The sequence below is a fragment of the Lacerta agilis genome, chromosome 5, assembly GCF_009819535.1.
Source record: "Lacerta agilis isolate rLacAgi1 chromosome 5, rLacAgi1.pri, whole genome shotgun sequence".
Lineage (NCBI taxonomy): Eukaryota > Metazoa > Chordata > Lepidosauria > Squamata > Lacertidae > Lacerta > Lacerta agilis.
The window spans coordinates 42,350,975-42,377,842 of NC_046316.1; the positions used below are offsets into that span (position 1 = coordinate 42,350,975).

Genomic DNA, 26,868 nt, shown 5'->3' on the forward strand with positions numbered 1-26,868 from the left:
GCCCAGACTGGTAGCTGAATCTTACTTCAAAACTGTTGATGGGATTGTGCCTTCTACAGCACCTGAGGGCTCCAAATTTGCTTGGGAGGTGCTGGGTAGTCTGGCCAGGCCCGTGTGGTGGTGGGCAGCCAGGTACAGTACTCTGAGCCTTGGAGGGCTAAGCCAGACAGGAGACTCTGCCAGGGGCCTGACGGCCTTATGCTGTGATGCCAAGAACACCCTGTGCCTTCCATCTGCCCTGGGCTTCAGACAAGCTTTGCACAGCCCTGTGCGAGGCACGCATGGCTCAGCCTTCCAACATCTTGTTGCTGCCCCCACTTCAGCCGCCTAAAGCAGCTACCTCTTTATACCAAATGATAGGGCCAATTCTTGGTAAAAAATATCTTTATACAAGACACTCAATACATACCTTTAAACTACCTCAGTGATACAAAATTAACTGGTTCACATATTATGTTGGTCACTGGATGAACTATCAACACAAGTTGGAAGGGAGCACGAGGGTCATCTAGTTCAATCCCCCTGCAATGCAGGAATCTTTTGGCCCAACATGGGGCTCAAACCCACAACCCTGAGATTAAGAGTCTTGGGCTCTACCCACTGACCTACTGAAGCAACTATAAATCAAATGTATGAATTGCAGGCCTGACTCACTGGTGTCTGTTCTTACTTAAATATCAGGCAAACTTGCTTGGAAGAATTCTGTCCCTCTATGGTGCTGTATAAAGCCTGTTAATCAGTGTTTAAAGAAAGGTTCTCACTGAGTAAACAACTTTTTTTAAAACAAACCAAGCTTCACATCTTCTAGAACTGGTCTTTGAAATACAAAACAGTGTCCTTCCCTAAAAACCCCATATCTGACACAAAACTTGTCTTCGTTACCTATAATTCTGCTCACGAAAGGAGTCTCCCTCCCCATTATGCACCAGCTTCCATTTCCACACAGAAATGCACCAGGTTCATTTAAAAACAAACAAACATGCTACTAATTAACAGCTGAATACTAGTATAGCAAAAACAGTTTTTAAAGAACACAGGCTACTTTAATTTATGCACACACACACACCCTCTTCTGCGTAATGATTTTTCAAAATAGATCCTAATGTCAGTTTTCCAAAACGCCACATTATTTAAAGATAAGTCCTTCATCATGTGATCTTTCATACCTATATTATATTACAGCAGCACATCATCCATTCCTATTCCAAATACCCGCCCCGCCCCCCACAATTTCTTTTTTGAACAATGGGATGTCAACTCTTTGATGCTACTTTGTATACTCCTTGCTTCTTCAACATTGTTGATGATTTGACAGCACTTAATTTCCACAATTTCCTAACCAGCTCTGGTTTATTTGGGTTATATTTTACTTCACTTTCCATGTTTTGTCATAAAGATTTCTAGGTTGGTATATATATAAAACCTGCATTTGGATTTAAACTTACAATTCAATACATATTACCAAAAATTGATCAGGACCAATACTCTGTTCCATCCTAGGAATCAGCATCCACACTGTTTGGTAAAGATTGAAGAGGGCGTGAAAAGTAAACTTTGTCATATGTGTATGTATATATATGGAGCTTAAACCACTGAGTATTTTGCCCAATATGCTCCTTTTAGGCTATGACTGCTTCCATTTCAGGAACTGCATCAAGAGATTCTAGCTGCCTGACTCACAACTTCTTCTGAGAGAAAGGAAGCATTCTTAAAACCCTGATCTGAAATGGATTTTTTTATTTTTATTTTTGAAGCACGTAATAAACGTTTGCCCCTATACGAGTGCTAAAGATCACAGCCTAAACCAACCTCCAAGTACTCTGGTTTAACAGAGTTGGGTATCATGCTGCCAATGTAAACTTCTAATTGCTTTTAAAACAGACAGAAAACAAAGCAATACTTACCCATCATTAGCACTGGTTTTCCAATGCCGGTTAGTCCTAGCATGATTAAATAATACAGGTAACATTCTGACATGGTTTCTTCTTCCTCCGGCTTCGCTGGCTAAGGTGCTCCAGCCTGGAATGCCCCAGCAATTTCACCTATTGGCCATAAAGCAACAGAACTGAGTCTTAGGACTGCAGGCAACTGACATAGTAACACAAGAATTCAGATAACACTTCCAAGGAAAGGGGAAGTGACTCTCTGAGCCAACACTGCAGAAAACTGGTTTGTCAACTTACCACTTACAGCCGGTGTAACTGGAGAAATGCACCCTGTCCACTTCACTGTAAAGATGACAAAACTAGATTCCTCTAAAACTATTTTACAAAGCCCTAGGGCTTTTTTTCACAACTAAAGTGAAAAACATCCGCCTTTTAGCCTGGAACATGTCACTTGTGACTGCCGCAAATATAGGATAGCGAGCGGAAAAGAGCCATTAAGGCATCCCAGACAGTGTATATTTCAGAATTGTTAGCACAGACACTGGTGGGTGGGGGTGGAGATGTTGAAACAAAAGACCAAAAACCCAGGCCCAGCAGATTTAGTTTTATTATGAGAAGAGTAAATAAAGTATGACAGCAATGCTGTTGCTAAAGTTGCAGCCGTGTACTCAGCTGACCAGGAACTGCACCAGAATGATTTCATTTGCAAGTGGGTCCCCACCCAGCCTTAAAAATATATTAAAATGCCTTTCAAAAGCAACTCTGAAGACGGAAAGAGATGTACCTGCAATGTAGAAATACTTGGCAGTGATGAACTGAGGTTTTTTTTTTTTTTAAAAAAAAAATCAACACATTTGTATGTTTTGTGTTTGTGTATCATTCCCAACCTGGCACAGTGATGTGTCACCAGAGAAGCAGGTACCACAGAGCAGCCTAGTCCCTGCCTTGAAGAATAGTGGGGGGTGGGCAGTCAGACTGAGGGACGATCACTAAGATCCCCCCTCCCCCGAAACAGTGGTGGTCAATCCGTGGCCCCAGGCTACATTTTATGTAGACTTTTTTTTTTAATTCAAAAGCCCTCTGCAACTTTGGACCTCTGACATGAGCAATCTCTCCTGGTAAGTCCACTACGCAAGGAAGAAGAGATGTCAGGGAAATAAAGAAAAAGATTTACGGGGGGGGGGGTGTGTAAAAAGGGGTAAGAGGGAAATGCTTTCAGATGCAGTGGTGGCTGACAGATTTCCTCTGAAGTAACGCAACCCTCTACAGGGGAAAAAAAGGCTTGTCCACATTTGAACATTATTTTGCTGTTAATTCACCTTCCTCCCATTTATTAGACCAAAGTAGTCCACATCCACACCTATTTGACTTTGTATACGAGCAAGTTAAGTCTTTCTCATTCATACCAGTAGGCGTTCCCTTTTGAGTATGTCCCCACCGTCTAATTTGTTGATTCTCTATTGCTGATTAAGTACAGTACTGACAGGGAATCCATCAGATAGCTGTGTGTGCACCTTGGGTTTTCTTCTTTTTTATTGTTGCCTAAGAAGTGTGTGGAGACACACAACTGTAAATGCACTTTCTTACCGAAAAAGGATCTGCTTGAGGCATCAGGACTGTGGCAACTGTACAGAGAAATCCATAAACGGATCCCAGCAAGGAACCTCTCCCTTGACATAACCCTATTTCAGGCTGCAGGGAGTGAAGCAAGGATCATATGGCACCCCTACTTCTCTCACCTCCTGTACCCAGACTTTTGCCATCACTTCCTGGGCTCCCAGCGCTGCCACGGTGGCAACCTGCTGGACAGCCAAGCTACCCACCGCAGTGGACACTTCTGAATTCTAATCCCCAGCATCTTTCTTTTCTTGGAGAAGTCTAGAAAGCCATCAAATCAGACTACAAAGTGAACGGTGAGAGCTCCCTCACTATAGGCACAGTTATAGGAAGGTGGGCCATAGAGTTTGCCAGAAATACCTAACTGAAAAAAGGCTCTTGCCTTTCTCACACCACTTTGCAACACTCATGAAAGCTGGTAAAATGCTCATCAGCCTTACCTGGAGTCCAACATGGCAGCAACAACTATGCAAAACCCACCTGGGATTGCATTGCAACCCTCCTGTGGGTCCTGAACCATTGGTTGAAGACCCATGAACTATACTTTTGCTCCAGCTCACAATAGTAATATTTAAAAACCCGCTTCCACATTGGAAACTGGCATCAGCAAAATTCTTTAGAGGCAACTGAACAGTTCCGCTTCTCCTTTTGCTAACCACAAGCAGCCAGGAAAGATTTGTTTTTGATCTTATGACCGTTTAGTAAAATAAGGGCAGACAGGTTTCATATCTGGGGGCGGGGAGTGGCGGACTGTTCAGTTGCCTCTAAAGAATTTTGCTGATTCGTAGAATGCTAGAAGTTTGGAAGCAGTGTTGCTATTCCACACCCGTTTGTCTGGGAGCAACCACAGTGTTAAGAGGGAACACAACATGTCTGCATATCATGAGCACTGGCTTTTTCTTTTTCTTTAGTGGGGAGGGAGGAGACACAGGCAGCAATTTATCTAGATTTGCTTTTGCTGAAATTAGATGTGTTTCCATACAGGATCTCTGTTGTTGTGTATAATAGTTTCTTCTCAAAATAATGATGTGGTGATGATATAATGTATTTTAGGCTGCAAGCTGAACTCTGAACCTCCATACCTGCACACTTACAGTAGCAATGGTGTTACGGGGTGGGAAGGGCAATCAACATCTGTGAGACCAACTCAGGATCTAGCAAAACCTGGGCTGGCTCTGCCTTACCCTTTCTCTACCCTCTCAACACCCCGCTTCAGGTCTTTCTGCTGGCAGGGATACACCAGTGGGCCTCCTGCCTGCACATGCAGCAGGAAGGTGGTTCAATCGGGAGAGCCAAGCAGAGGAGCACCTCCACTTAATCCCAGCCCAACAGTTAGGCATAAAAGGGGTTTCGGTTAATTGCTCTGCCCCAGTGTAACCCTATGCATGTCTAGTCAGAGTTGTCCCACTGAGAACTATGGAACTTATTCCCAGGAATAAGTGTATATAAGACTGCATCCTCCTGCTGTGTACACGCTATACTGTTTAAAGCACGTTCAAAGCATATTTCCCCCCTCAAAAAAATTCTGGAGACTGAAGTTGGTTAAGAGTTGCTGGGAACTGTAGCTCTGCAAGGACTAAACTGCTTTTTTTTGGGGGGGGGGTGCTTTAAAGGTGTTTGTACACAGCCACAGTATTAGTGAAGTTCGCTTAAAACATCATTATATCCCATTCCTGTATAAATGTCCTGCTGTTTCCATTCATGCTAGTGTTTGTATTGTACGGTATTGCAAACCTGCACCAGGGACAATATATTCTACAAGTAAAGATCAAGCAGGTGATTTTTTGTTTTTTGTTTTTAAAGATTTTATTAGAGTGTTTTTGTAAGCCACTATCTAGTTATCTAGCTTTTGTGGGGTCTAAAGATCAACAGCCGCCGCCTTGGGTCTACTTTTGGGACATGAAAGCTATCACGCACCCTTTAGTCATGATGACAACAGCAATGAAAACATCTGCCAAGAGTGAGGCTTGATCCAACTTGTTTCCTCTGCTGCCTCGATATAGCCAGGAGGGGAGATGCTATGAGGATATTTCTTGGTTCAAGATATGGGACCCTGGTGAAGTTATGCCTTTGCTTTTGGGGCTACAGTTGAGATCCAAGTGAGAGTGGGATGTCATTGAATACAGTGAAGACAAAAGTGGGGCTTTCAGCTGGATATTTTGGTTGTGTTTGTTAATAAGCTTATAGCAGGTGTCCTAAAATATAGCTTGTATCATAATACAGAAGCCAATCTACAACATGGAGATGCTTCTGTGTAGAAGGGGCTTGAACAACTCAGAGAAGCTATGAGCTATTCCGTGCAGGGCGACCCAAGATGGACAGGTCATAGTGGAGAGTTTTGACTAAATGTGATCCATCTGGAGCAGGAACCGGCAAGCTACTCCAGTATCCCTGCCAAGAAAACTCCATGGACGACAACAGGCATATAAAAGTTATGACGCTGGAAGATGAGCCCCTCAGGTCGGAAGGCGTCCAACATGCTACTGGGGAAGAGCGGAGGACAAGTACAAGTAGACAAATACAAGCACCGCATCACATTGCAGCCTTGCCCACCCCCACCCCCAATTTGCAACGGGGGAGGCTAAAGACACTGTCTGATCTGCGTCGCAGGGTTGTCGCACGGCACTTTTCCTGAGACCCCCGTGTGCAATATGGAGTGGGTAATCCTGGACAGTTTATTTCCCTCTTCCTAGCGCGAGCAGAGTTTGCTGAGAGCTGAAAAGCCGAATCTTAAATTTAAAAAAAGCAGAACAAAATACACGAATGGCATTTCCCCCGCCCCACACACAAGAAGACCTGAGTTTTCAACGAGAATGAACTTCTGCCTCTGCTTCTACTGGGGCGGGGGGGGGTGGGGTACGCGTGGGGTGAGCGGGGCGGGATACGGCCAAATCCCTGCAACGGCTTCCTCCGTGGTCTCTCGTGAGCAGCTCTCCCCGCTTCACCACTCAAACCAGAGGGAGCCGCGGCGTCGAAAGAAACCCGGGAATCCAGGCTGCGGGCAGCCAAACATTGCCTTTTCTCTATGGCCAGCTTTCATCCTATCATATGCCAATGCGTCTACGGTTGAAGTTGCGGAAGGGCGGAAGTTCCTGCGGGGAAGAACCGTCCGGCGAGCCCGGCGATCTTGGGAAGCTGAGTTCCCCCATCGAGAACCGCCCCCCTCCCACCTCCCACCTTCTTCCCCGCTGCCCGCGTATGGTCCTGCCGCGTAGCATCCTCTCGGCGCCCAGAGCCCGGGGGGCTTCCTGCTTGCCATGGCGAGCGGCAGCAGCCTGACGGCGGTAGCTGGCCTCGGAAAAGCTCCCGCCGCTGGAGGCTCCTTCGCGCCCGCCGGCCGCCTGTCGGCAGCCTGCTCCTGGGAGTGCCGGGCGGACCTGGCGGGAGTCCTGCGCCTCGTCCCGGAGGCGAAAGCCGACGCCTGCGAGCCCCTGGGACCCCCGCTGAACGGGTGAGGAAGGCGCCCGAGACCGGGGTGCGGGAGGGGGGGACGCACGCCCCAGGTCGCGGGCCTTCCTTTTCTCTGGAAGGAGCCCCGGGAGCCGTGGGAAGGAGGCGAGGGGCAGCCGAGCCGTGGCCTCGAGTGGCTTGGCGGGGGGCTGCCCCTCTTCCAGACACCCCCAACCCCCAGAATGACCGCCAAATGCTGAACAAGCATCAAAGCATTAAGCAACCACAGAGGCTTCCGCGTCGTGACTCAGCGGGCAGGGTGTGTGTGTTTGTTTGTGTGTGTGTGTTTGCACGAAAAGGATCCCAGGCTCATCAGTTCCCGGCGTCGATCCCTGCCTTGGAAACCTTGGAGAGCTCCTGCCCTCCAAGTGCAGATCCGCTGCTGTTTGCACATTGAACCCAAAAAACATTGCACTTGGGGGGACCCGCTTCTTAAATCTTTGGCCATATAGTTTGCACGGTTGCACTTGGCGTCTGCTGCGACCCAACTTGCATCAATTGGAAGACCAGTGGGTGTAGCAGCAGCCTGGCAAGAATACACTCTTGTCCTCATTCCACTTTTTCAATCCACCCTTCCCCCTCTGGGGTAGCTTTCTTACTTGCTCTAGAACAGTGGTTCCCAACCTTTTTTTTGGGGGGGGGCCATGCCCCACCTAAGCATCTCTAAAATCCTGCCCCCCATGACATATAATTCTTATTATTCAAAAAGTGAACTATTCAGGTGGAGGAAGCCTTGGTCTAACTCATTCTTGAACTGCCCCCCTAAAAATCAAATTGCCCCCATGGGGGGCGTGTACCCCACATTGGGAACCACAGCTCTAGAACAAGTCCATTTATAAGTTAGGTTCTGAAGTCTCAGCTCCGTTTTTCCATTCTGGCAACCTTGCAGTGACCCTCCACTACCAATTTACACATGGTAGCTCCTGTTATTTTGGTTTAGCAGCTAGGTTTCCAAATCAGGGTAGTAGCCTGCTCTCCACTGAGAACACCGTCAGGGGCTGCAGAGGAAAAAGGTTCTCCCAGCACTGAACTAATCCACTAGGGGTTCAGTGGACAGTACTTTTATGGGACCAGTGCTCTGAATAGGTATAAGGCAGTGTCTTGTATAATGTTTATAGGCTCCAAACCTGAGTAAACCTATTGGACAGAGTGGGCCTTACTTTTGAGCAGACGGTCAAAGTTGTAGTACAAGCTTTCGTGGATCCAAGTACGAAAGCTTATTTTACAATGGCAGTGTGACTGTGTACATGCACCAAAGTAAGTATTATTTCACCCAGTGGGGCTTGCTCACAGATAAGTGTGACATAAAACCTTTTTTTAAAAAAGTGCTCACAAGACCTTTAGTTGTTTTTGCTGCAACCGACTAGCACAGCTAGGCAGAGAACACCTGGGTCTTTTAACAGTTTTCTCAGAAATAAATTTTTCTTAAAGGTACTGCTCTCTTCATCTCTCTGCAATGGTTAGCCGCAGCTACCAAAAATCAATCTTTTTTTAAACCGTGCCTATTAATGGCAGCACTAATGAACTGCAGCAGCTACAGTGTTGAACTTAGATCTGAATTCAAGTCCTTGTTTTCCAAAGAAGCTCATTAACTGATCTAAAACAGTAGTTTCACCAAGCTAACAATGGCCAGATACTCTAGTATCCTATCATTCAGACATAGGAAAAAACCGTATTTGAACAATGTGGCAACAACAGGGGCAGATCCAGTCCTGTGAGGTATATCATTATTCTCTCATTTATTATACAGATGCAGAGTTTAAGCTATATTGGTGATTATATCTTACCGTGCAATCCTGTGCACATTCATTCAGAAGCAAGTCTCGCTGTAAGTCCCAGTGGAGCTCATTTGCACAGTGCAGTTGGCACCCACAGGTTCTGATCTCAATTTAAAACGCAACACTATTCACCAACTAACACTTGTAAGATGAGTATTTTAAAACACACACGCCACACTGTCACGAGCAGTTTGTCATTAACAAAACTTTACTGTTTAGTAACTGGAACTGTCAGTGCTTTGGCTAAATGTATAATTCTAGATGGACTTTCCCACCTTCTAGTGAGAATGTTGTGGTTCTTGAAGGACGATTACACAATGACAACGTAGCTCCATGCTTACTGTACTTGCACTGTGACCCCCACGGTTCAGAAGAAATTATTGGTCTTGGCATTGTCAGTGAGGCCCGGAACATGGAAGTCTACGTTGGTGACGAGTACTGTGGAACTGGGAGAGGAGTGAAAGTCTTTACTGGCCAACATGACAGGTCAGTTGTTTTCTCCTTTTTTCTCCACGTTGCCGACATGTTAGTTTTATGTGGCACACTGAAAGGAAAGAACTACTGTATATGCATTCCACTTCACAAAAAGCTTTTCTACCTGGTCACCTGGAGGCAGCCCCAATGCATCATAAGGCTAGCGTACTCATTTCTTACAAGAGAATCATTTTTAAAGTTGCATCTTTTTGAAAACTCAGGCATGGCATTTCAAGGAACTGTGGATGTATAGGAAGTCTCTTTTAAAGAATGGATGGGGAAACTTGTTGGACTCCCAGCTCCCACCAGCCCTATCCAACTTGACCAATGGTCATTGATGATGGGAGTTGTAGTCTAGTAACCTCTGGAGGGCCACAGGTTCCCCACCCAAGTTTTAAAGCAAATGAGAGAGTTGTCATTTAAAAGAAAAAGACCCAGTTTGAGATGGGATATTAGATAAAGCATATTGTCACACTGCATAACCAAATTTTGTTGTTTCTACTTTTTTTTTTACCAACTTATGCATTGATATTGCCATTCAGACTGCTTTCTGCTAGGTGCAGTGAAATGCAAAGCAACATTTGGGATGCTGGTTGGGAGCTACTGTTAAAAGAAGTTTCTCCCTCGAAGAAAAAGTGTCTGCATCTGACTCACTGAAGGGAGGAAGATAGAGGGTGAGATGTTAGCAATGAGACCCTCTGTGGATAGGGCAACCAGCCTCATGCCACAAAAGAAAGAAAAGGCTATTGATAGGTAAAACTGTAGGTGTACTGGACAAAGCTGATCCTCCAACTACATGCGTTTCAAGAAGTTTATATGGGAATGACACTGGGACCAGAGCCTTTATTATGCTTGGATGACTCATTCCCTTAAGGCTGGAGACAACTGGCATAAACCTAAATATTTGTTCACTACTTGGCGAAAGGGGGGGGGAAAGACGAAATAAGTTGCTCATTTGAATATTGTTTCTGTAAATGTTTCTGACATAGCTAAGCTAACATGAACAGGGGTTGAATTTCAGTGTTGAAAGCAAAGAATGGAATTCAAAGAATTGTGCCCCTATGGTGCATAGTGGCTTCCTTACCCTGGCGGTGGAGCATATGCCCGCACTGCCTGGATGGTGGTGCTTGGGGTGTGCCCCCAAGGGGCCCGGGGGCTGGAGGGCACCTTCCTGGGCTTCAAATTCCGAGGGGGGTGGGGAAGCTGCCATCAACTCTCTTCCTGCTCTTCACCACCGGGTCAGGCCTGACCAGATGGTAGAGCTGCTGCAGCCGAGGAGGGTAGGCAGTACCGTTGCTGCCCACTCAACTGCTCTCCTCCCCCAGGTCAGGTCTGATCCCGGGGCAGAGCTGTGTCCAGGCATGAGCACTGCGGCCAAGGTGCAGCTCCTTCTCGCTCAGAGCCAGGCTCCGATGAAAGAGTCTGCATTGGGAGCTCCTGTCTGTACCCCCTCAGAAATTGTGCCTGGGTCTCTCTGCTACACCTCTGCCTTACCCTAAGTGTCAAGACACCCTCTGGACCAGCATGATTGCATATGGGTTGAGGAGATGCTACTGAAAGGACCCAGTTTGTGCATCCATGGAAGCCACACTTGTATATGTGGTTCTCCAGATCATAGTCTTGATACACACATTTGTATACTATGTTTCAATCATATTTGGACCCATCAAACCACTCAAAATATATCAAAGTTGTTGAGATTTTCAGTCATTCTTTTCTTTTCTTTTCCTGGGCATAAGTGTAAGCAGTACCATGAAAAACAGCAGTAGGCTAATCTGTGTTGTGCTTCTTGTGAAAAGCTGTTAAATAATACTTCATGTTGTTATACAGAATTTCAACAGCTTGTTGTTTTTTTTCCTAGCAAAAATGACCAGGTTTCATTATACCAAAAGTCACTTAAATTGGAGTGCTCCGCAGCCTCTTGTAAGATTAAGGTAGGAAGTTACAAAAATTATTTCTTAAATTGTGGTTATCAATCTTATTTATTCAAAAAGGCAGCACCAACACAGTGCCATGCTCTGTGTTCTGTTTTGACTATTGAAATAAAAGGAGGAAATAGGATTCCTTTCAAAGAGCAATGAGAGTCTTGTATCTACAGTCAGACCTAGTCTTGGCAACTGATGTGGTCAGGAATCTCCTGGATGCCTTGCATTGACAAAGGGATCAATAATCAACTTGAGCTGATGCTGGACCTTAAACAAGGAGCCTGTAGCAGGAAGCACACTGAGATTCTTACTTTACTGTGGAAATTTCTGGGAGAGAATTGAGAGGGGGAAAGACCCACTTAGACCAGTCCAGTTCTGCAGCAATATCCCAGCTTTCAATGTACCTGTGAGATGAAGAGGGGAACCACTGGGAGAAGAAGTGGCCTACCCCTGGCCTGCCAAAAGAAAAAACCAGCTCTGCATCATGGTGCTCCCTAGACAGCAACTCCATAATAATCACCTTTCAAAAAGTTTTTTTTCTAGACCAAGCTTACTGCTTACAATTCGTAATATTTTGTAGAGATAAGTGACTATTTAACTATTTCATCAGTTCACTCCTGTCTGTATCCTTCCCCCCTCCACCATCCAGCTGCTGTCCATCCCTGACAAACAAAGAGTCCTCATCAGTAAAATCATAGTGCAAGTCAAGCTGGTCTGTATGAACCCTGTGCCAGACATTGCTGCGTTAGGATCAGGAATTGACTTGGGCAAAGTGCAAACAATAGTGGAATCTATGGGATCCAAATTATCACCTGGGGCTCAGCAACTCCTGGATATGGTTGTATTTCAACAGAAAGTAAGTTATTATCCTTTATTTGAAGCTATATATGAAATGACCATTGTCAATGGTGAATGAGGTGGAGAATGGACATGGGTTCCCTGTGAGGGATGTATGGCATTTGTGTACTGAGGCAAATTGTACGAATGCACTTAGTGAGATTTCAGCCAACAAAGACGTTGTCCCGAGCAACAAAGACGTTAGGTTGGCCTCAACTAGGGCCAGGGCCTTCTCAATATTGGCCCCGACTTGGTGGAACAGCCTATCACAAGAGACCAAGGCCCTGCGGGATTTGGCATCTTTCCGCAGGGCCTGCAAGACGGAGCTGTTCCACCTGGCCTTTGGGTTGGTTTCTGTTTAATATTTATGCTTCATCTTTTATTGGTGGGTTATTTTGAAATTGAGACCTGCAGTTTTAATTGAATTTTTAAATTTGTATTTTAATCTGTTATTTTAAATTGATCGTTTTTATGTTTTTTGCTGTGATTTTAATTGATGTTAGCCGCCCTGAGCCCGGTTTTCTAGCTGGGAAGGGCGGGATATAAATAAAATTATTATTATTATTATTATTATATATTCCCACTGCCAGGAGCAAGGGCAAGATTTGCCTTTTAGATTTCAGCTGTAGAACTAAGCTGGAATAGACGACAACATAGGCAGCCCTTATGTAACCCGCCAGATGAACAGAGCAAACTCCTTATGCTATACTGGGGAGAGGAGATGTGGGGTTAGGCAAGGTGTCTGTCTATGCCCAGCTCTCCCAGCTCTATCCACCTCCCACCAGCTGCCGCCAATGAAGTGATGCAAGGGGCACTCAGCTGGCACCAAACTCTCTCCCCCCCCCCCCAGAACATGTGGGCGGGAGGGCCACTGGCAGGAAGCAGTGAAAAGCCCCTAAAGGATGCATTCCTAGGATGAGGATGGGGTAGGATTGTGTTGTAAGATCCACTGCTGTCATACAAAAGCATCAGGCTTGACCTGGGGTGGATAGTCCTGTCCCACCTTCTACCATCACTGCCATGAGCAGCAGGGGCATGGATGTGGTGGTGGCTCTGCAAAGCCTCTTCACTGTGGGGATGGGGGTTGGATTGCACCCTAATGGATTTTATCATTGTGATGTTAATAAGAGATAGGCCAGGGGTCAGCAAACTTTTTCTGCAGGGGGCCGGTCCACTGTCCCTCAGACCTTGTGGCAGGCCGGACTATATTGGGGGGGGGGAATGAATGCATTCCTATGCCCCACAAATAACCCAGAGATGCATTTTAAATAAAAGGGCACATTCTACTCATGTAAAAACATGCTGATTCCCTGACCATCCATGGGCCAGATTTAGAAGTCGATTGGGCCAGATCTGGCCCCCGGGCCTTAGTTTGCCTGCCCATGAGATAGGCAGTTCTTTAAAGCACCTCTAAGATCCTTTGGCAAGTAGGTATTGAAGAGAAGAAGAGTGAAAATACAGTGGTACCTCGCAAGATGAATGCCTCGCTAGGCGAAAGGCATTCCCTAACTAAAGGGTGACTCGCAAGACGAATTTTCCTATGGCTGCAACTTGCAAAACAAAAACGTTTTGCGGGTTCCCCCCCGTAAAACCGCGCTTCCTCCGACTGTGCTTCGCAAGACGAAATTTCCGCTATATGACAACACTCGCAGAACAAATTAATTTTGTCTTGCGAGGCACCACTGTACTATGGATATCCAGTTGTGGTAGCTTGATTGTATGATAAAAATGCTCTTGTGCAATGGGTCTTCTGGTTTCTCTTTCACCTCCTTCGGTCTCCCATACACCCCCCCAAATCCACTCTGAAATGTCCCCGTACCTTCTGGAGCAGAGTTTGGTGGTGCACAGGGGAACAAGGAAGGGGAAAAAAACCCTTTGCACGAGTGGATGCCTTTTCACGCTATATTGGATTGCACCTTATATAGTTCCCTCTGCCTTCTGCCCTCTTCCTTTGCTCTGATTGTCCACGTTTCCAGGCATTTTTGTTCTTCATTTATTGTACTACAGTAGAAGCTCCTAATGTAGTTGGTTGTCTCCCCATTCCAATTATTGTGTTGTATACAAAATCATATTCACTATACATTTCTGTAAGCAATATTAATTGGTACCCAAGGTGAACAGGAAGCAACAAGGAGAGGGGGGTGGAATTCAGGAGCAGAGGGTGGTAGATACGTGATCAGAAAAGAAGAAATGCTCTTCCAGGCTAAGAGGGTAAAAAACGGCAAGAGAGGTAGTCCCCAACTTCACGTTGCCTGTTCAAAACGAACAAGTCCAAAGCAATGTCCTTGATGGATAGGGCTGCATGTATTGGCTTGCTTGGGCTTCACATTTAACTTGTTAACATTCTGTTTCTATTAGAATGGTCTTCCATTTGGAGGCAAGTTACATAATGTCTTTGGGAAAAACGGATTTGGGTTTGAAAACAATCATACCATTGATGGATTGAAAAAGGTAGTTGATATTGGAAGATTGGACCACTTGCCCAATGGGCCATCTCTTCCAAGAGCTCATGCAGCAGCTGGAATGGCTATAGAAGAATTAAAGAGGCACGCCGATATGAACAAACAGATTCCTAATGCAGAAAATGTATGTGAGACTCCAGGACTTCAGGCTCCACAGCCCAGCGCTGTACTTTCTCAGAATGACTTCAAAGGTTTGGTCTCATCCTTTTTGCAAGAGCAAGGAAGTGAAAACCCAAACGCACACAACTCCATGCTGCTGCTTCCACTCCTTCAAACGGTATGCGGTCAAGTAAATCAGTTACGAATAGATGAAAGGAATAAGCTCTGTGAGAACAAATTCGCATCTGAGGAGGATGGGATTCAGACTTTTGGGTGAGTCCTGACTGAGGAACTTTGCAAACTGCTTTTACTTTGGCAATTTCCCTAGTGGCCAGAGGAAGGAGGGAAGGAAGGAAGGAAGGAAGGAAGGAAGGAAGGAAGGAAGGGGGCAGTTGGGATCCAGGTCACCAGCAAATAAAAGCAGGTAGTACTGAATTGTGTGGGGAGTATTAGTTCAGGAGTCCCATTGACGGGACAGGAGCAGCTGAGCTGGAGGGGACTCTCCTTAACCTGGGAGTTCCGGTTTCTCCCTTCAACAGGGGGGATCTTCTGTCCTTTAGAGGCATTGCTTTGGAGGGCTGCAATACTAACTCCACACTTTCCTGGGAGTAAGCCCCATTTAATTCAGTGGGACTTGCCTCTGAGTAGATCATTCCTTGGAGGCTTTGCTTTTGGGGTTGAGGGTGTTTGGGGTTGAGGGTGAGCAGCGAAGACGAGAGAAAAGAATTTGGATGGGCGTTTCCCCGCACCAGTTTCCATTGCAGTGAACCAGTGCTCTGTAGGAATCTTTTTATCTTTGCTCCAGGGGCTTAGAAAGGGAACCAGGGGTGTGTGGATGTGAAGAGAGGGTGGTTTTTACTTGTACAGCTCTCTTTGTCTGAGGTGCACAGGTAGGATGCCTCTACCCCTAACACAGATCAGGGCAGAAGATGACCGAGGCACTGAAATTAAGGATTGTGACACTAAATATTTCCGGGGTGGAGGCTGCATATCATAATTTGGATGCTAACTAAAGCTTTGTGCATCTAGTAAACTAGCCCAGTAGGCAGAGGGGAAAAACCTGTTGCCCTGCTGTGCTAGTCAACTAATTGAAAGGACACAGTTTGGCTTTTAAGCACACCCTGAGTGGAATCTGTATAGTACAGTCCACATTTATTCAGGCTGTTTACTCCCTAATGTGTGGAGCTGCTGTAGTTGTTGTGCCGTCAGAGTAGGCCTTTCAGGTAGAGACTCAGCAAAAAGAGCAAGAGGGCTCCCAGAGACAGTAGAGACAGCTTACTTCCAACTATGGTGACACACATTGGCATTTAAAGGGCGTTTGTTGAAAGTTAAGAACATTGCCACTAGCAATATATCACAGCTTATATAGCCTACATTTAGTAGGGGTATTTAAAATGAGAGTCGTCGTAGTGATTTGTAGTTAAAAGTAGAAGATGGCAAATGTGTCTTCTTTTTTGCTCTTCAGAATATGGCAACCCTATACTTAGAGTGAAAAGATGAATAGTTATAATTTCTAAGTTTGCGTCGTTAACTGTACAGATCAGAATTAAATCATATTAGGTGTTCAATAACATAGTCCAGAAACATACCGACTCAGTCCTTTGCCTTCTGTTGAGGCATTTTAATTTCATGTAGTCAATATGCACAGTCAGTTACTGTATTTTGGGCTGGTGTAAATTATTTCTTGTGTGTCCATTTACTGCAGCTTGGAACAGCAGCCTGTTTTTCTGCACATGGAAAAGGTCATCGCCAGAAACATGGAACTGATGGAGAAAAGATTGATGGACCATATTGATCTGCGTATGCAGAAACTTCAGGAACATCTAGATCATAAAGTTGCTGCGTTGTTTGATTTGGTTCAGAATTCCAATAATGTTTCAAAAGAACATGATTCTGAAGAATGCTCAGATGGGAAGAGGTAAGCAATATTTGGGACATGGGAGGCTTCAATGTAAGTGTTTTCCAAGGGCAACTATTTATTTTGCAAGCTTTTCAAAACTATGTGTATAAGCTTGTAAATACTTGAGACCTCAGTATTTGTACTTGTTACTGTAATTTCCCCAGTATTGTACACTAATGTTAGTGTTCGTATATCTGTAACTTGCAAAAAACAAACAAACACCCAACAACCCAATATTTTTTCGGTTCAGAGATTTTTTTTCTATATCTACTTAGGACTTATTTATTCATAAACATTTCAAAAAAGTAACTGTTTTTGGGTGTTTACCCCTCTTTCATTGAACTAAAGAAAAGTTCTCCAAATAAAGTAGTTTGCAGGTTTAACTATGGTGTCTTATGTCCTACTGTAGACAAGAATTCAATCAATTCTGTATTCAGGCAATGACTGATTTACACACTTCCAATTGACACACAAGTGCACCTGCGCACATTGCAGTGACCTAGAAGGGACCAGAACGGGGGGACATGGGCACAACAGGCTGGAGCAGGCTTATGTGTCCTCCGCTGTCATGCATGATGACCTGGAACACAACCCCCGTGCAAATTGGGGGTTTCCTGTATTCCTTTATTTAGATATAGGGAGAGCCTTATTTTCGGAGAAGTGCAGATGTGTTCGATGTAGGGGTGGGTGTTTTATCTTGGCTTTTCTGCCACACCGATTCCTAGATGGTTCTTCCAAGGTCTGTTCCATTTCTTATCCAGCATTCACTCATCTCTTTGGCCAGTGCTGCAATATGCCATACATGTTTGAGCACACTGTTCCAGAATTAGAATTGCACATAAGCCTGATATGAATTTCTCTGGTCTTGCAACGGGAACCAACACAATTTCTAACAGTATAAGGCGCTTGGTTTTTTGTGTTTTTGTCACATTAATTCACATTCTGCTTAGAAAACCAAGTAGAAACAGATCGCTTGAGTGCATAAATGCCCAAGTTGAAAGTGTGGATTCTAAGAACTGAAGGAAAAATATCTCCCATCCCCTCCTCCCCTACAGCCTCTTGCACCCCACTGAAAAGCCACTCCAGAGCCCACTTCTGAACAAAATGGGATGGGGCACATGTGGCTGCTGGGGGGGATGAGGGAACCTGAGATTTTCCTTCAATGAAATTTCTTTTTGACAAGTTAGCTGAAGATTAATGTCTGATTTGGGGCAGTTCTCCCCCACTCCTTCAGAAGTCCCCAACACCCCATCCCCTTCTGACTCCCAGAGAGGCTTTTTGTGGAGGTGTGCAGGTGGATGCAGAGGAGGGGAGAATCTAGGAAACTTCCTTGAGCTAACTTGCCTTAAAATCCTAGTCAAAAGTATATTTTGCAGTTTCTCACCCATTTATCCTTCCCAGATAAGTTTAATTTTCCTTAAACCCAATGGTGAACAGCATCTCTGTGATGTTTGTATAGGCTACACTTAATCCCTCCCCCCTTTTCCATACATCACATTTTAAAGGTAAGATTGATGAAAACACAAATCTCCCAGTGCGTCTACATAAACTTAGGGTTCAGACTGAAGCAGGGAACAGGAGTGTTCTGTTAAGGGCTCTGCAACTTCTGGTATCTGTATCCTGGTTCTCGAGTGAATAAATGCTTCACTGCCAGACCAGCCAGGAGGACAGCATTTGCAGCCAACACAACAAACGTAAGGGTATACAGGCTCTGGGATGGTGTGTTCTGGCTTTCCTCTGGATGAACTCGAATATAAGAACCTGAATGTAGAAAAGCAGAAAACAAATGGAGAGTAAAACGTAGTACAAAAATGTATTACCTTTGTACTAGCATGTACACATATACACGCACACACTGTATAATTTCACTTTCATTCATTTGCTAGATTGAGTGAGAGATTGTTGAGGACCAAGGACACTGGTTTCCTGCAATTTGATGGTGATGCACTCTTATTCAGGGCTATTATAAATGTTCGTTTTCCATGTCCCTCTTCCCTTCCCATTTCCTTTTTGTGTCATGTCTTTTACATTGTAATTGTGCAAGCAGAGACTATCTTGTTTTAACTGATTGCATATTAGCCACCATGGGACGCTTTTCAGCTGAAGAATGGCACATAAAGGCTCACAATAACAAATGAGTAAATAAATCAGTGTTGGGGGAACCTGTGGCTCTCTAGGTGCTGTTGAATCCAAACCCCTTCAGTCCCAGCCCACATCGCCAATGGGATGAAGAGAGTTGGACTCCCAACAACTTGTGGAGAACCCCGGGATCCCCATCGTTTCTTTTACTGATAGTGTTTTAGAACAGGGATACCTGCGTATATAAGATCACCCAAAGAAGCACCAGAAGGCGGTCGTCTTCTTGCAATATACACACCTGAGCGATCCATAGAGCTGAGATCTCTCTTCAGGAGGATAGGTCCCACTGCAGCCTCCCCTTTCCATGTGTAGGAAGAAAGCTCTCTCTTATGTCGAGAGCGGCAACCTTCAGTGCAGCGAGTATCAGGAACCTTGCTGTCACAAATTAAAACTTCGCAGTGGAGGTAAACAGATGGCTGATACCGTAGGAACCTGAAGGAACTGAACCGGAATCTCCCATAATGTTCAAGGACCGGATAAGACACGTAAGTGTCGTCTTCTGCGCATCTGCAATAGAACGTCCACATCGCTTTATAATGATCAGCAGTCGCTTGATCCTGCTTGCAGTAATATTAGATGTTTACCAGACAGGAAGTTGGTGGACTAATGTTTTAAGTGAAGAAAATGTGGAAAACAAATTACTCTGTGAATCTGGCACAGGACCACCTTGCCACCGGCCTTACAGAAATAGCCAATTGAACAGAGGTTTGGACTAGTGGCCTGCATTTTTATTTTTATTTTTGCAATTGTATCTGTTTTAATCATTGTATTTTGAATTGTTTTCACCTGCCTGGGACCTTAAGGTTATGGGTGGGTAATAGTAACTAGAATTATTCACCACCACCATCATCATCGCATCAGTATTGGGCAGTATAAAGAGATTAGCTATAAGAACACAGACCATAATAGAATACTCCCCACCTATTGGTAGATAATTTTATTATTGCTAATATTATTTATTAGATTTATACTCTGCACCTTCCTCCAAAGGAGCCCAGTTTGGCATACACAGTGATACTAATACAACTGAAACTTATTTAAAAAGGGTTTAAAACAATATACTAAAACAGTTCAAAACTACTAAAAGCAATCACCTACTCTCAAACTAATGATTTCAAGGTTGCAAGGGACCAAAGCCTAGGTAAACAGGAACACTATAAAATTTTTCCTAAAAGTTAATAACGACAGCAACAGACGTCCCTCACTAAGGAGTACATTCCGCAAATGTTTACAAATGCTTTCCCTCACCACACTTCCTGTTCCCTGAGTCTCAGTCTTCTAGACTGTATTTTAGCCAAGATAAACTACATAAATATATGTGCTTCTGATACTTGAGTCTCATTTTACCCTATAGTTTTTGTGATACAGTACTTCAAAAACGTACAGTTTTGCGTGCACACACCACAATACCGTATTTCCATTCTTTTCTCATTGGTCCACTGCTATGCAGGCTCCTTTAGTCTCAAATTAGCCCCATTTGTTCCATTGTCCCACCCACATTGTCCAAGCCTTTTGACACGCTGCTCCCTATGGCCAAAAAAACCCACCACTTATCTCCTCTGTTTATCAAACTGTTTCTCTCTTCCACTGCCAATTTACAATCTCCACTATCCCTTAGTTTATTTTTTTCTAAGGGTAGAAATTATGTCACTTCTTCGCATTTTAATCCACCAAGAATGACTTTAATTGTAAATGACAACCATATTGAACAGTTATAACGGCACTCACCCGCTTTTGACCAATTCATATTTTGGTGATGTAGAATCAAGGTTTGGTGATGCAGTGCAGGTATCCACAAACACTAGCAAATTGGCATCGCTGGAATGCAGACTGACTTGTGCAAAGAGTGTTTGGTTCAAGTCCACAAAGTATGGTGAATCAAGCACTTGGGAGAAAGAATCGGAATCGTAGAAGGCCATGCTGAGATTGAACCTACCTAAAGCACTTTCATCATCATTTACTACATTTTTTGTTTCATACATGACTTCTACAGTTGAGTTGTTTTCCATTATACACCTCACAATGAGGTCCACCTGTTTGTGGCGGGTGATCACATTGCCATTTGGGGAAGCAGTGATAGTGTTGGTGTAAGTGATCGTGTGGTTTTCTCCCTGTGTAAGACAGAAACAAAACATTACCCACTTTCCTTTTGGGGAAGAAAGGACATTGAGACGAAGAAGAGGACCCAGTGGGTCTTGGCTCAAGTTTTGGAATATAAAAACAACAAAGTCATCACATGCTAGCGTTATTCCGGCACATCTTTAAATGATTACAGACTGGCCCAGCCTTTTGAGTTCAGCCTGGAAGACAGTGAAGGTCTCTTGAAAAGCAAAGAAAAAAGCTGTTTGAATGCTGTTAAAAAGAATAAAACTTCATTTAACTAATTTGTTCAATGAAGTTCTCAATGAAAGGTATTTCCACAGTAAGTTACACTATGATCCAAATGTCTGTATGTGGTAGCTAAACTGTGCTCTATGTTTTGGGGTCAGCATAAGATAGGGAGGTGGAGGAGAGGAGAGAAAAGAGGATAGGAGACACACCAGCACTTGCCACAATATTGATAACCTGTTATTCACTTTTTATTCTTTCTATGCTCTGATGTGCACGTGTCATTATAAGGAATGCAACCCACGGTCCTGGAAAAGAAAAAGGACGCGTTTCCTGGGGGACGTTTACTTCTGAGGAAACAAGTGGTGGATTGGGCTGCCCAGTGTCCAGTCTATGGAGCTCATTTCATAATGCATGCTTATTCAGAAATAAGCTCCCCTGAGTTCCCTGGGACTTACTCCTATTATGCAAGTGTGTATAGGATTGCAGTTTTAAGTGTCTAATATTGGGATCATAAGCACAGGAATGTGAACCTTAAGTCCCATTCATTTCAGTGAATCTTACTGAAGATATTCCAGCAGATTCCTACATATACCAAGAAAAAGAAAGTAGCAAATCTTAGCCTGGTTTGTTATGTGACATTTATGTTTCTGAGATACATATGTGGTGTCCTTCATAATATGCTTTCTTATTATCAACCTCCCTGATTCTGATGCTGCTGATTTTTCCCAAGCAAGTGGAGAAAAAAAATGTTAAGATAAGTTCAAAATTTGTCTGGGTAGATCAGGCATAAGTGCCTCTGGCAGCTTTGGTGTAATGGGCTGGAACAGGACAGACTTGGGTCAAGTCCTTGTAAGCTAGATTGTCAGGAGGCAAGCAAGATAGGAAACAAGATGGTATGGCATAATGCGAACGGTTCACAGCAGCATGGTTTGTTTCAATTTGTTTTGGTTTGATTATTTTTACCGTTTTAACTGTTCCGCAGCTGTTGAGTGGAAAAGAAAATGTCACTGGGTTTAATGCAACTGGTCTGCAAGATGGGTCATTTAGCGTCAAGTCATTTTCATCATAGCCAAGTGCATCCAGATAAGATTTGCTGAGAATAACTGTCATCATGTCTGAAGAACAACTGATGGATTCTGACAATATAAGGAGGGAGGAAAGCAAAGAATAAAATACAATTCATACAGAACTGTCTCTGCTGTGGTAATGTCCTAGTTATCCTTTGTGGGCTCTAGCACTGCCTTCTTTTGCAGAGACAACAAAATTTACACTGCAAAGACTACAATGCAGTGTCAAAGTTCATTCTTTGCAAATGCTTTTATTGGCCGAATGAAGTTCTTTCAATAACTAGTGGGGTATGTCCCCCCTCTAATCAGTTCCAATCAGCAGCTTAACACAGGCATTTTGTATGAAATACATTTTCTGAACAGTCTTCAAAAGCAGCCTCTTGCCCAACACATTGCAGTAGTCCATTCTAGGTGTTACCAGAGCATGGATAATAATTGTGCAGCTGGCTATGGAAGGAGCAGTCACCCCTAACTGTCACATGCCTTTGCAGAATTTCAATCCCAGAGCATACAAAAAAAGGCAAATTTGGCCAGACTGCCTGCTATGTTTCAGAGACCAGAGATGATACCATACAGTACATCATATTCTTCCCTGCTTATTTGTACATTCCACATTCAAAAGACCGGCACGTCTCACATATAACGAATCTCCACTCTCTCTCTATATAAACATATAAAGCAGTCGGGAATCATTCTAGACAAATGGGACTTACTGTTGGGCTCTGCTGTTGGTGGTACCGGTATTGGTTCACTTGTGTAGCGGGCAGAAAAGCCCTTGTATGAATTGGCATAGTCTGTAGACAATGCAACAGTCATCACATTGGAAGAAGACTGAAATGCAGCTGATTTGCGCCCACACACTTGTTGGATTAAGCCAGAGTCAGTTGTTGCACCATCATAGATGGCGAGGAAATCAAATCTGCATTTGTCATCTAGTTCTAGACTACAGACATAAAGAAAAATGTCAGATAACTGATGGTAGCAGCAGTAGTTTTTATTTTCATCCATGTGGTCCATCAGTGACTTCCAGGTAACACACCTTAACTTATAAAAATATATATATCCTATCCGTTTCCCAAAAGAAGCCCAGAATGCTTTTATCCTGATTTACCCTGTAGGATAGGGTAGACTACCATAAATGGTAGCAACTAGCCCATGGTCACCAAGTGAGCTTTCCGGATGAGTGGGGATTTGAACCCAGGTCTTCCTAGTCTGGTGCTCTAATCACTACACCACACTGGCTGTTGATGATACGGTCTCCCCCCTCCAGTGGTGCAGTTTGTCATTACATTTTCATGATGAGCAGGGGCAGGGCTATATAACATCATGAAGATGCATAAGGATACCACACAAAACTAAACGTTTTAGCTGGGATCCAAAGAGCTGCATAGTCTCATGCGAGGACCTTGTGATAGGCTAAATAAATAGTTGATTTTTGCGTGTTTTGCTTTTTGATCTATACAATTTCATCCCTAATAAGGTAAGATGATATGAGATATGAAAGTATACTTGCAAAATGTCATTGAAAGTTAAATTTATCTTGGAATTTTCTTCTGTTTCAATGTGCCATACACAATATGCAAATTCTGGATGTGGCTTGGGGTAATTGGGGCTGACGAATGATCCAACTGGGCCAGTAAGGAGACCCCCGCAGTTTTCAATTTCGGCTGTGAAATAAAGTAAACAGTCACAGTTATATTTATCATACTTGTCTTGTACAAAACGAAACAAAGAATTAACTAGAAGCAGGCCATTCTCCTGAATATCTATGACCCACAGATATTTAGCATTACAGCTGCTAAATGGACATTCTTCATTGGCTCATTGGCAAAGCCGCCTCGGCCTTTGACATGCTTGAAGTGTATGTGACAAATGTCTATAAAAATATAGTTCACTTGGGAAGTACAAATTCTGGAGGATTGCCTTGTTAAGTTGTTTACAGCAAGCATGACAAGGTCTAGATTCTCGTGGCAACTTAAAGTGGCATGTGAGAGTGGAATACACAGGAAGGGCAACAATAATAGAAGGTTTGTTAAATACTGACTAGCTAGGTAAGCTGATTCGTTTTCAAGAAATTCCCCCGTACTGCCACTCATGAGGGATGTTCGATGATGACTTACGTGAATCTGGTGAGATGAAGTAATAAAATGCAAATATGGTCCGTGCAAATTCTGTGGAGTCTGTTGATATGCGAAATGTTAAGGATCCAGAAGATGAGTGGAAGACGGGAACAGATATGTGGGTTTTGCACACTCGTCCCAAGAGAGGTGCATCCATTGAAGGGCCATCATATACTTCAATATTTTCTCTGTCACATGTAGATGATGGATTGAATCTGGAGCGGCAGGGGAAATACACCATTAGTTACTACATATAGCAGAGGATCCAGCTTGCCTTGTGTGTGTATTACTTCTGTCGACTGAGAAGTACGATCCCTCATAGCTGTCAACTTTCCCCCTTTTTAAAGGGAAATTCCCTTATTCCGAATAGGATTCCTCGCAAGAAAAGAGAAAAGTTGACAGCTATGCGACCCCTTATGCTCAATAGGGTTTAGTCTTGGGTAAATGTGTTCATTTATTTTTGGCACGTATAAAACGCCAACATTATCATTCCCACTGGGCACTTTGCAAATTTAAAAACAGTTTTAAAAATGTATGGTATTGAGTTACGTTTCTGCACTAGTACTAGAGCAAATATGGTAGGTTTCCTTCCCTCTCTTTCCTCTGAATATGCCCTGTGCCATCCCCAGATAAGTTCTGGAGGGTCAGGTGAACAGATTTAGGGGACATCCAGGGAGGGGAAGTGCCATTGCACAAGTGGAAATCCATTGATGGAACCATGTGCTTAGCGCTACATTGAATACAGGACCGCAGCTTTGGAATTCTAAATGATCAAAGGCATTTGTTTGTTTGCTTGTTGTGATTTAACAATAAGAAGCCATTTTGGAAAGTCCAGTTCCATAAGTGGTTCGCTTTCTGCCATGGAAGGCAGATATTTGAAAATCGCAAAGATACACAAAGACTAAAAGTAAAGGTAAAAAGACTAGCATTAGAGTCACACACACACACATGGCTTGAATGTTTGTTCAAAATAAGAACCTGCCATTGGCTATAATTCCCTGTGAATATAGTATGATGTTTCTCTACCTCTTGCTATCCTTCCTTTCTATAGTTTACCTATGAGACCTGCGGGTGTAGGGTGCTACACAAATTCAATAAATAAATAAAAATAAAATAATGCCTGAGAAATTAATGTGATTTTTTTTTTTAGGTGCAAGTGCCAATAAAGGATGCAAGGGGGTGAATGCTTTCTTGAATCTAAAGCACCTTTGTGGCATGTGGAACTAGCAGTAACATAGTTTGGAATATTTGAAGTATACATTTTAACCTTTCAAATTGTTGTAGATATAATGTACTCCTTCCTTTTGATGAGATTGGAGCACATGATGTGTTATTTTATGGTTTTTAAGATTATGAGAATGTTTGAAATATATGATGTGGCAAATAAACTATTTTTTTTTTAAAAAAAGGAAAGGAAAACTAGCTGTTGGTATAACCTTCTAAAATTCAGTCTTATCAGTGTACCTTTAGCTGTACTTCAATCAATCTCAAAGTACTTGAAAAGTAATCCCAAATATGTGCTTTTCAGCTGTACTGTTCACAACCCATTTAAAGAATACTCACTCATAGAAAGAGAAGACGAGGCGGACTGTTTCGTTCACATTCACAGTTGCATTAACATCTCTCTGTATTTGCCAGATACAAGTTTCATTTGCCTTGACTGTAAGCGGCAGTGCTTTATAGTTAGCGTTCAGTACATTACCGCATGCACTTTTTCCTATTTTTAGAAAATCAGAAACCATTGGTTAATCTCAGTAGGGTTTTATGGAAGACCTTGGCCTAAAACATCTAATGATCAATCACTAGTAATGATAAATATAGATCTCATAGACTTCTCAAAACAGCCATTTAATCATTTTATTGCATGAATTACAATATGCTTTGGAGCACCACAACAGCAGTTCTTCCAGCTGTAGACAAAATCATTACCAACTGTTGCAACCAAATATAATTTAAGCTGCTTTCTCTGTTCCTGAGCATCACGGTTTAATTTCCTAAAGTAGCAATTTGGATTTTTAAAAATGCTTTACAAAATGTGGAAATGCCAAACCAAGTTCTAAAACGGCAGACTTTGTTTAACATTTGAAGCAAACATTGTGATTTAGAAGCAGTTGCTTCTTAATAGTGCATGGCTTTAAATCAATTTTTTTAAAAAAAAGTTTTTGAAACTTCCATACCTTGGACTTCGTTCAGCTTATTTTCAGCAAGAGTCAAACCAAATAAAAGTGCCAAGGAAATGCATCGCCTGAAAGCTCTCATTTTGCTGAAGACAGGTGGTCACTTTTCCTGGCCCTTTTTATATCTCTGCTTATTTCATAATCATTCTGGCCCACATGGTTCGATAACAGCTTGCATAATCTTTGCAGATCTTACTGGTGCTTTGAGCTGCGGCAGGAGATACCTGTGAGAAGGCCTCAGGTGTTGCATGACATACTAGGTGTGCTAGATAAGCAGGGGTGGGCTGGCTTGTGTTGTGTTATCTTCTATGAAAATGAAAACATAAAAACCAAAGACCTTGAAGGTCCACCAACTAGAGCCAGTTGTAAAATAGAGGCTCAGGAGGGAAGGCACAATTTAACAGTTATGGGAAGAAGAAGAAGAAGAAGAAGAAGAGTTTGGATTTGATATCCCGCTTTATCACTACCCGAAGAAGTCTCAAAGCGGCTAACATTCTCCTTTCCCTTCCTCCCCCACAACAAACACTCTGTGAGGTGAGTGGGGCTGAGAGACTTCAAAGAAGTGTGACTGGCCCAAGGTCACCCAGCAGCTGCATGTGGAGGAGA

General features: G+C 43.5%; 3 protein-coding genes across 3 annotated transcripts in view; 1 reads left to right on the forward strand and 2 right to left on the reverse strand.

Annotated features, from left to right (window-relative positions):
- The window catches only part of LOC117046925 (disintegrin and metalloproteinase domain-containing protein 9-like), a 28,517-nt gene extending 26,146 nt beyond the window's left edge, over nucleotides 1-2,371 (reverse strand). The window contains exon 1 of the mRNA XM_033149479.1: nucleotides 1,905-2,371. Coding sequence (XP_033005370.1) covers nucleotides 1,905-1,977 — 73 coding nt within the window. The 5' untranslated portion in view covers nucleotides 1,978-2,371. The remainder of the gene's footprint in view (nucleotides 1-1,904) is intronic.
- A 4,283-nt stretch (nucleotides 2,372-6,654) lies between these two features.
- Nucleotides 6,655-16,811, forward strand: C5H10orf88 (chromosome 5 C10orf88 homolog). Its single transcript, XM_033149480.1, has 6 exons — nucleotides 6,655-6,954; nucleotides 9,014-9,217; nucleotides 11,067-11,139; nucleotides 11,780-11,986; nucleotides 14,326-14,801; nucleotides 16,234-16,811. Exons 1-6 carry the CDS (start codon nucleotides 6,761-6,763, stop codon nucleotides 16,448-16,450), a joined length of 1,371 nt encoding a protein of 456 aa, XP_033005371.1. The 5' UTR covers nucleotides 6,655-6,760; the 3' UTR covers nucleotides 16,451-16,811.
- A 787-nt stretch (nucleotides 16,812-17,598) lies between these two features.
- Nucleotides 17,599-26,481, reverse strand: LOC117046931 (CUB and zona pellucida-like domain-containing protein 1). The gene is made up of 9 exons (XM_033149486.1): nucleotides 26,263-26,481; nucleotides 25,649-25,802; nucleotides 24,086-24,300; nucleotides 23,479-23,632; nucleotides 22,679-22,908; nucleotides 21,862-22,034; nucleotides 20,296-20,678; nucleotides 18,806-19,074; nucleotides 17,599-18,189 (listed from the first exon to the last, which is right to left on the reverse strand). The coding sequence occupies exons 1-9, from the start codon at nucleotides 26,342-26,344 to the stop codon at nucleotides 18,017-18,019; spliced, it is 1,833 nt and encodes a 610-aa protein (XP_033005377.1). The 5' UTR covers nucleotides 26,345-26,481; the 3' UTR covers nucleotides 17,599-18,016.
- Between the last annotated feature and the right edge of the window lie 387 nt (nucleotides 26,482-26,868).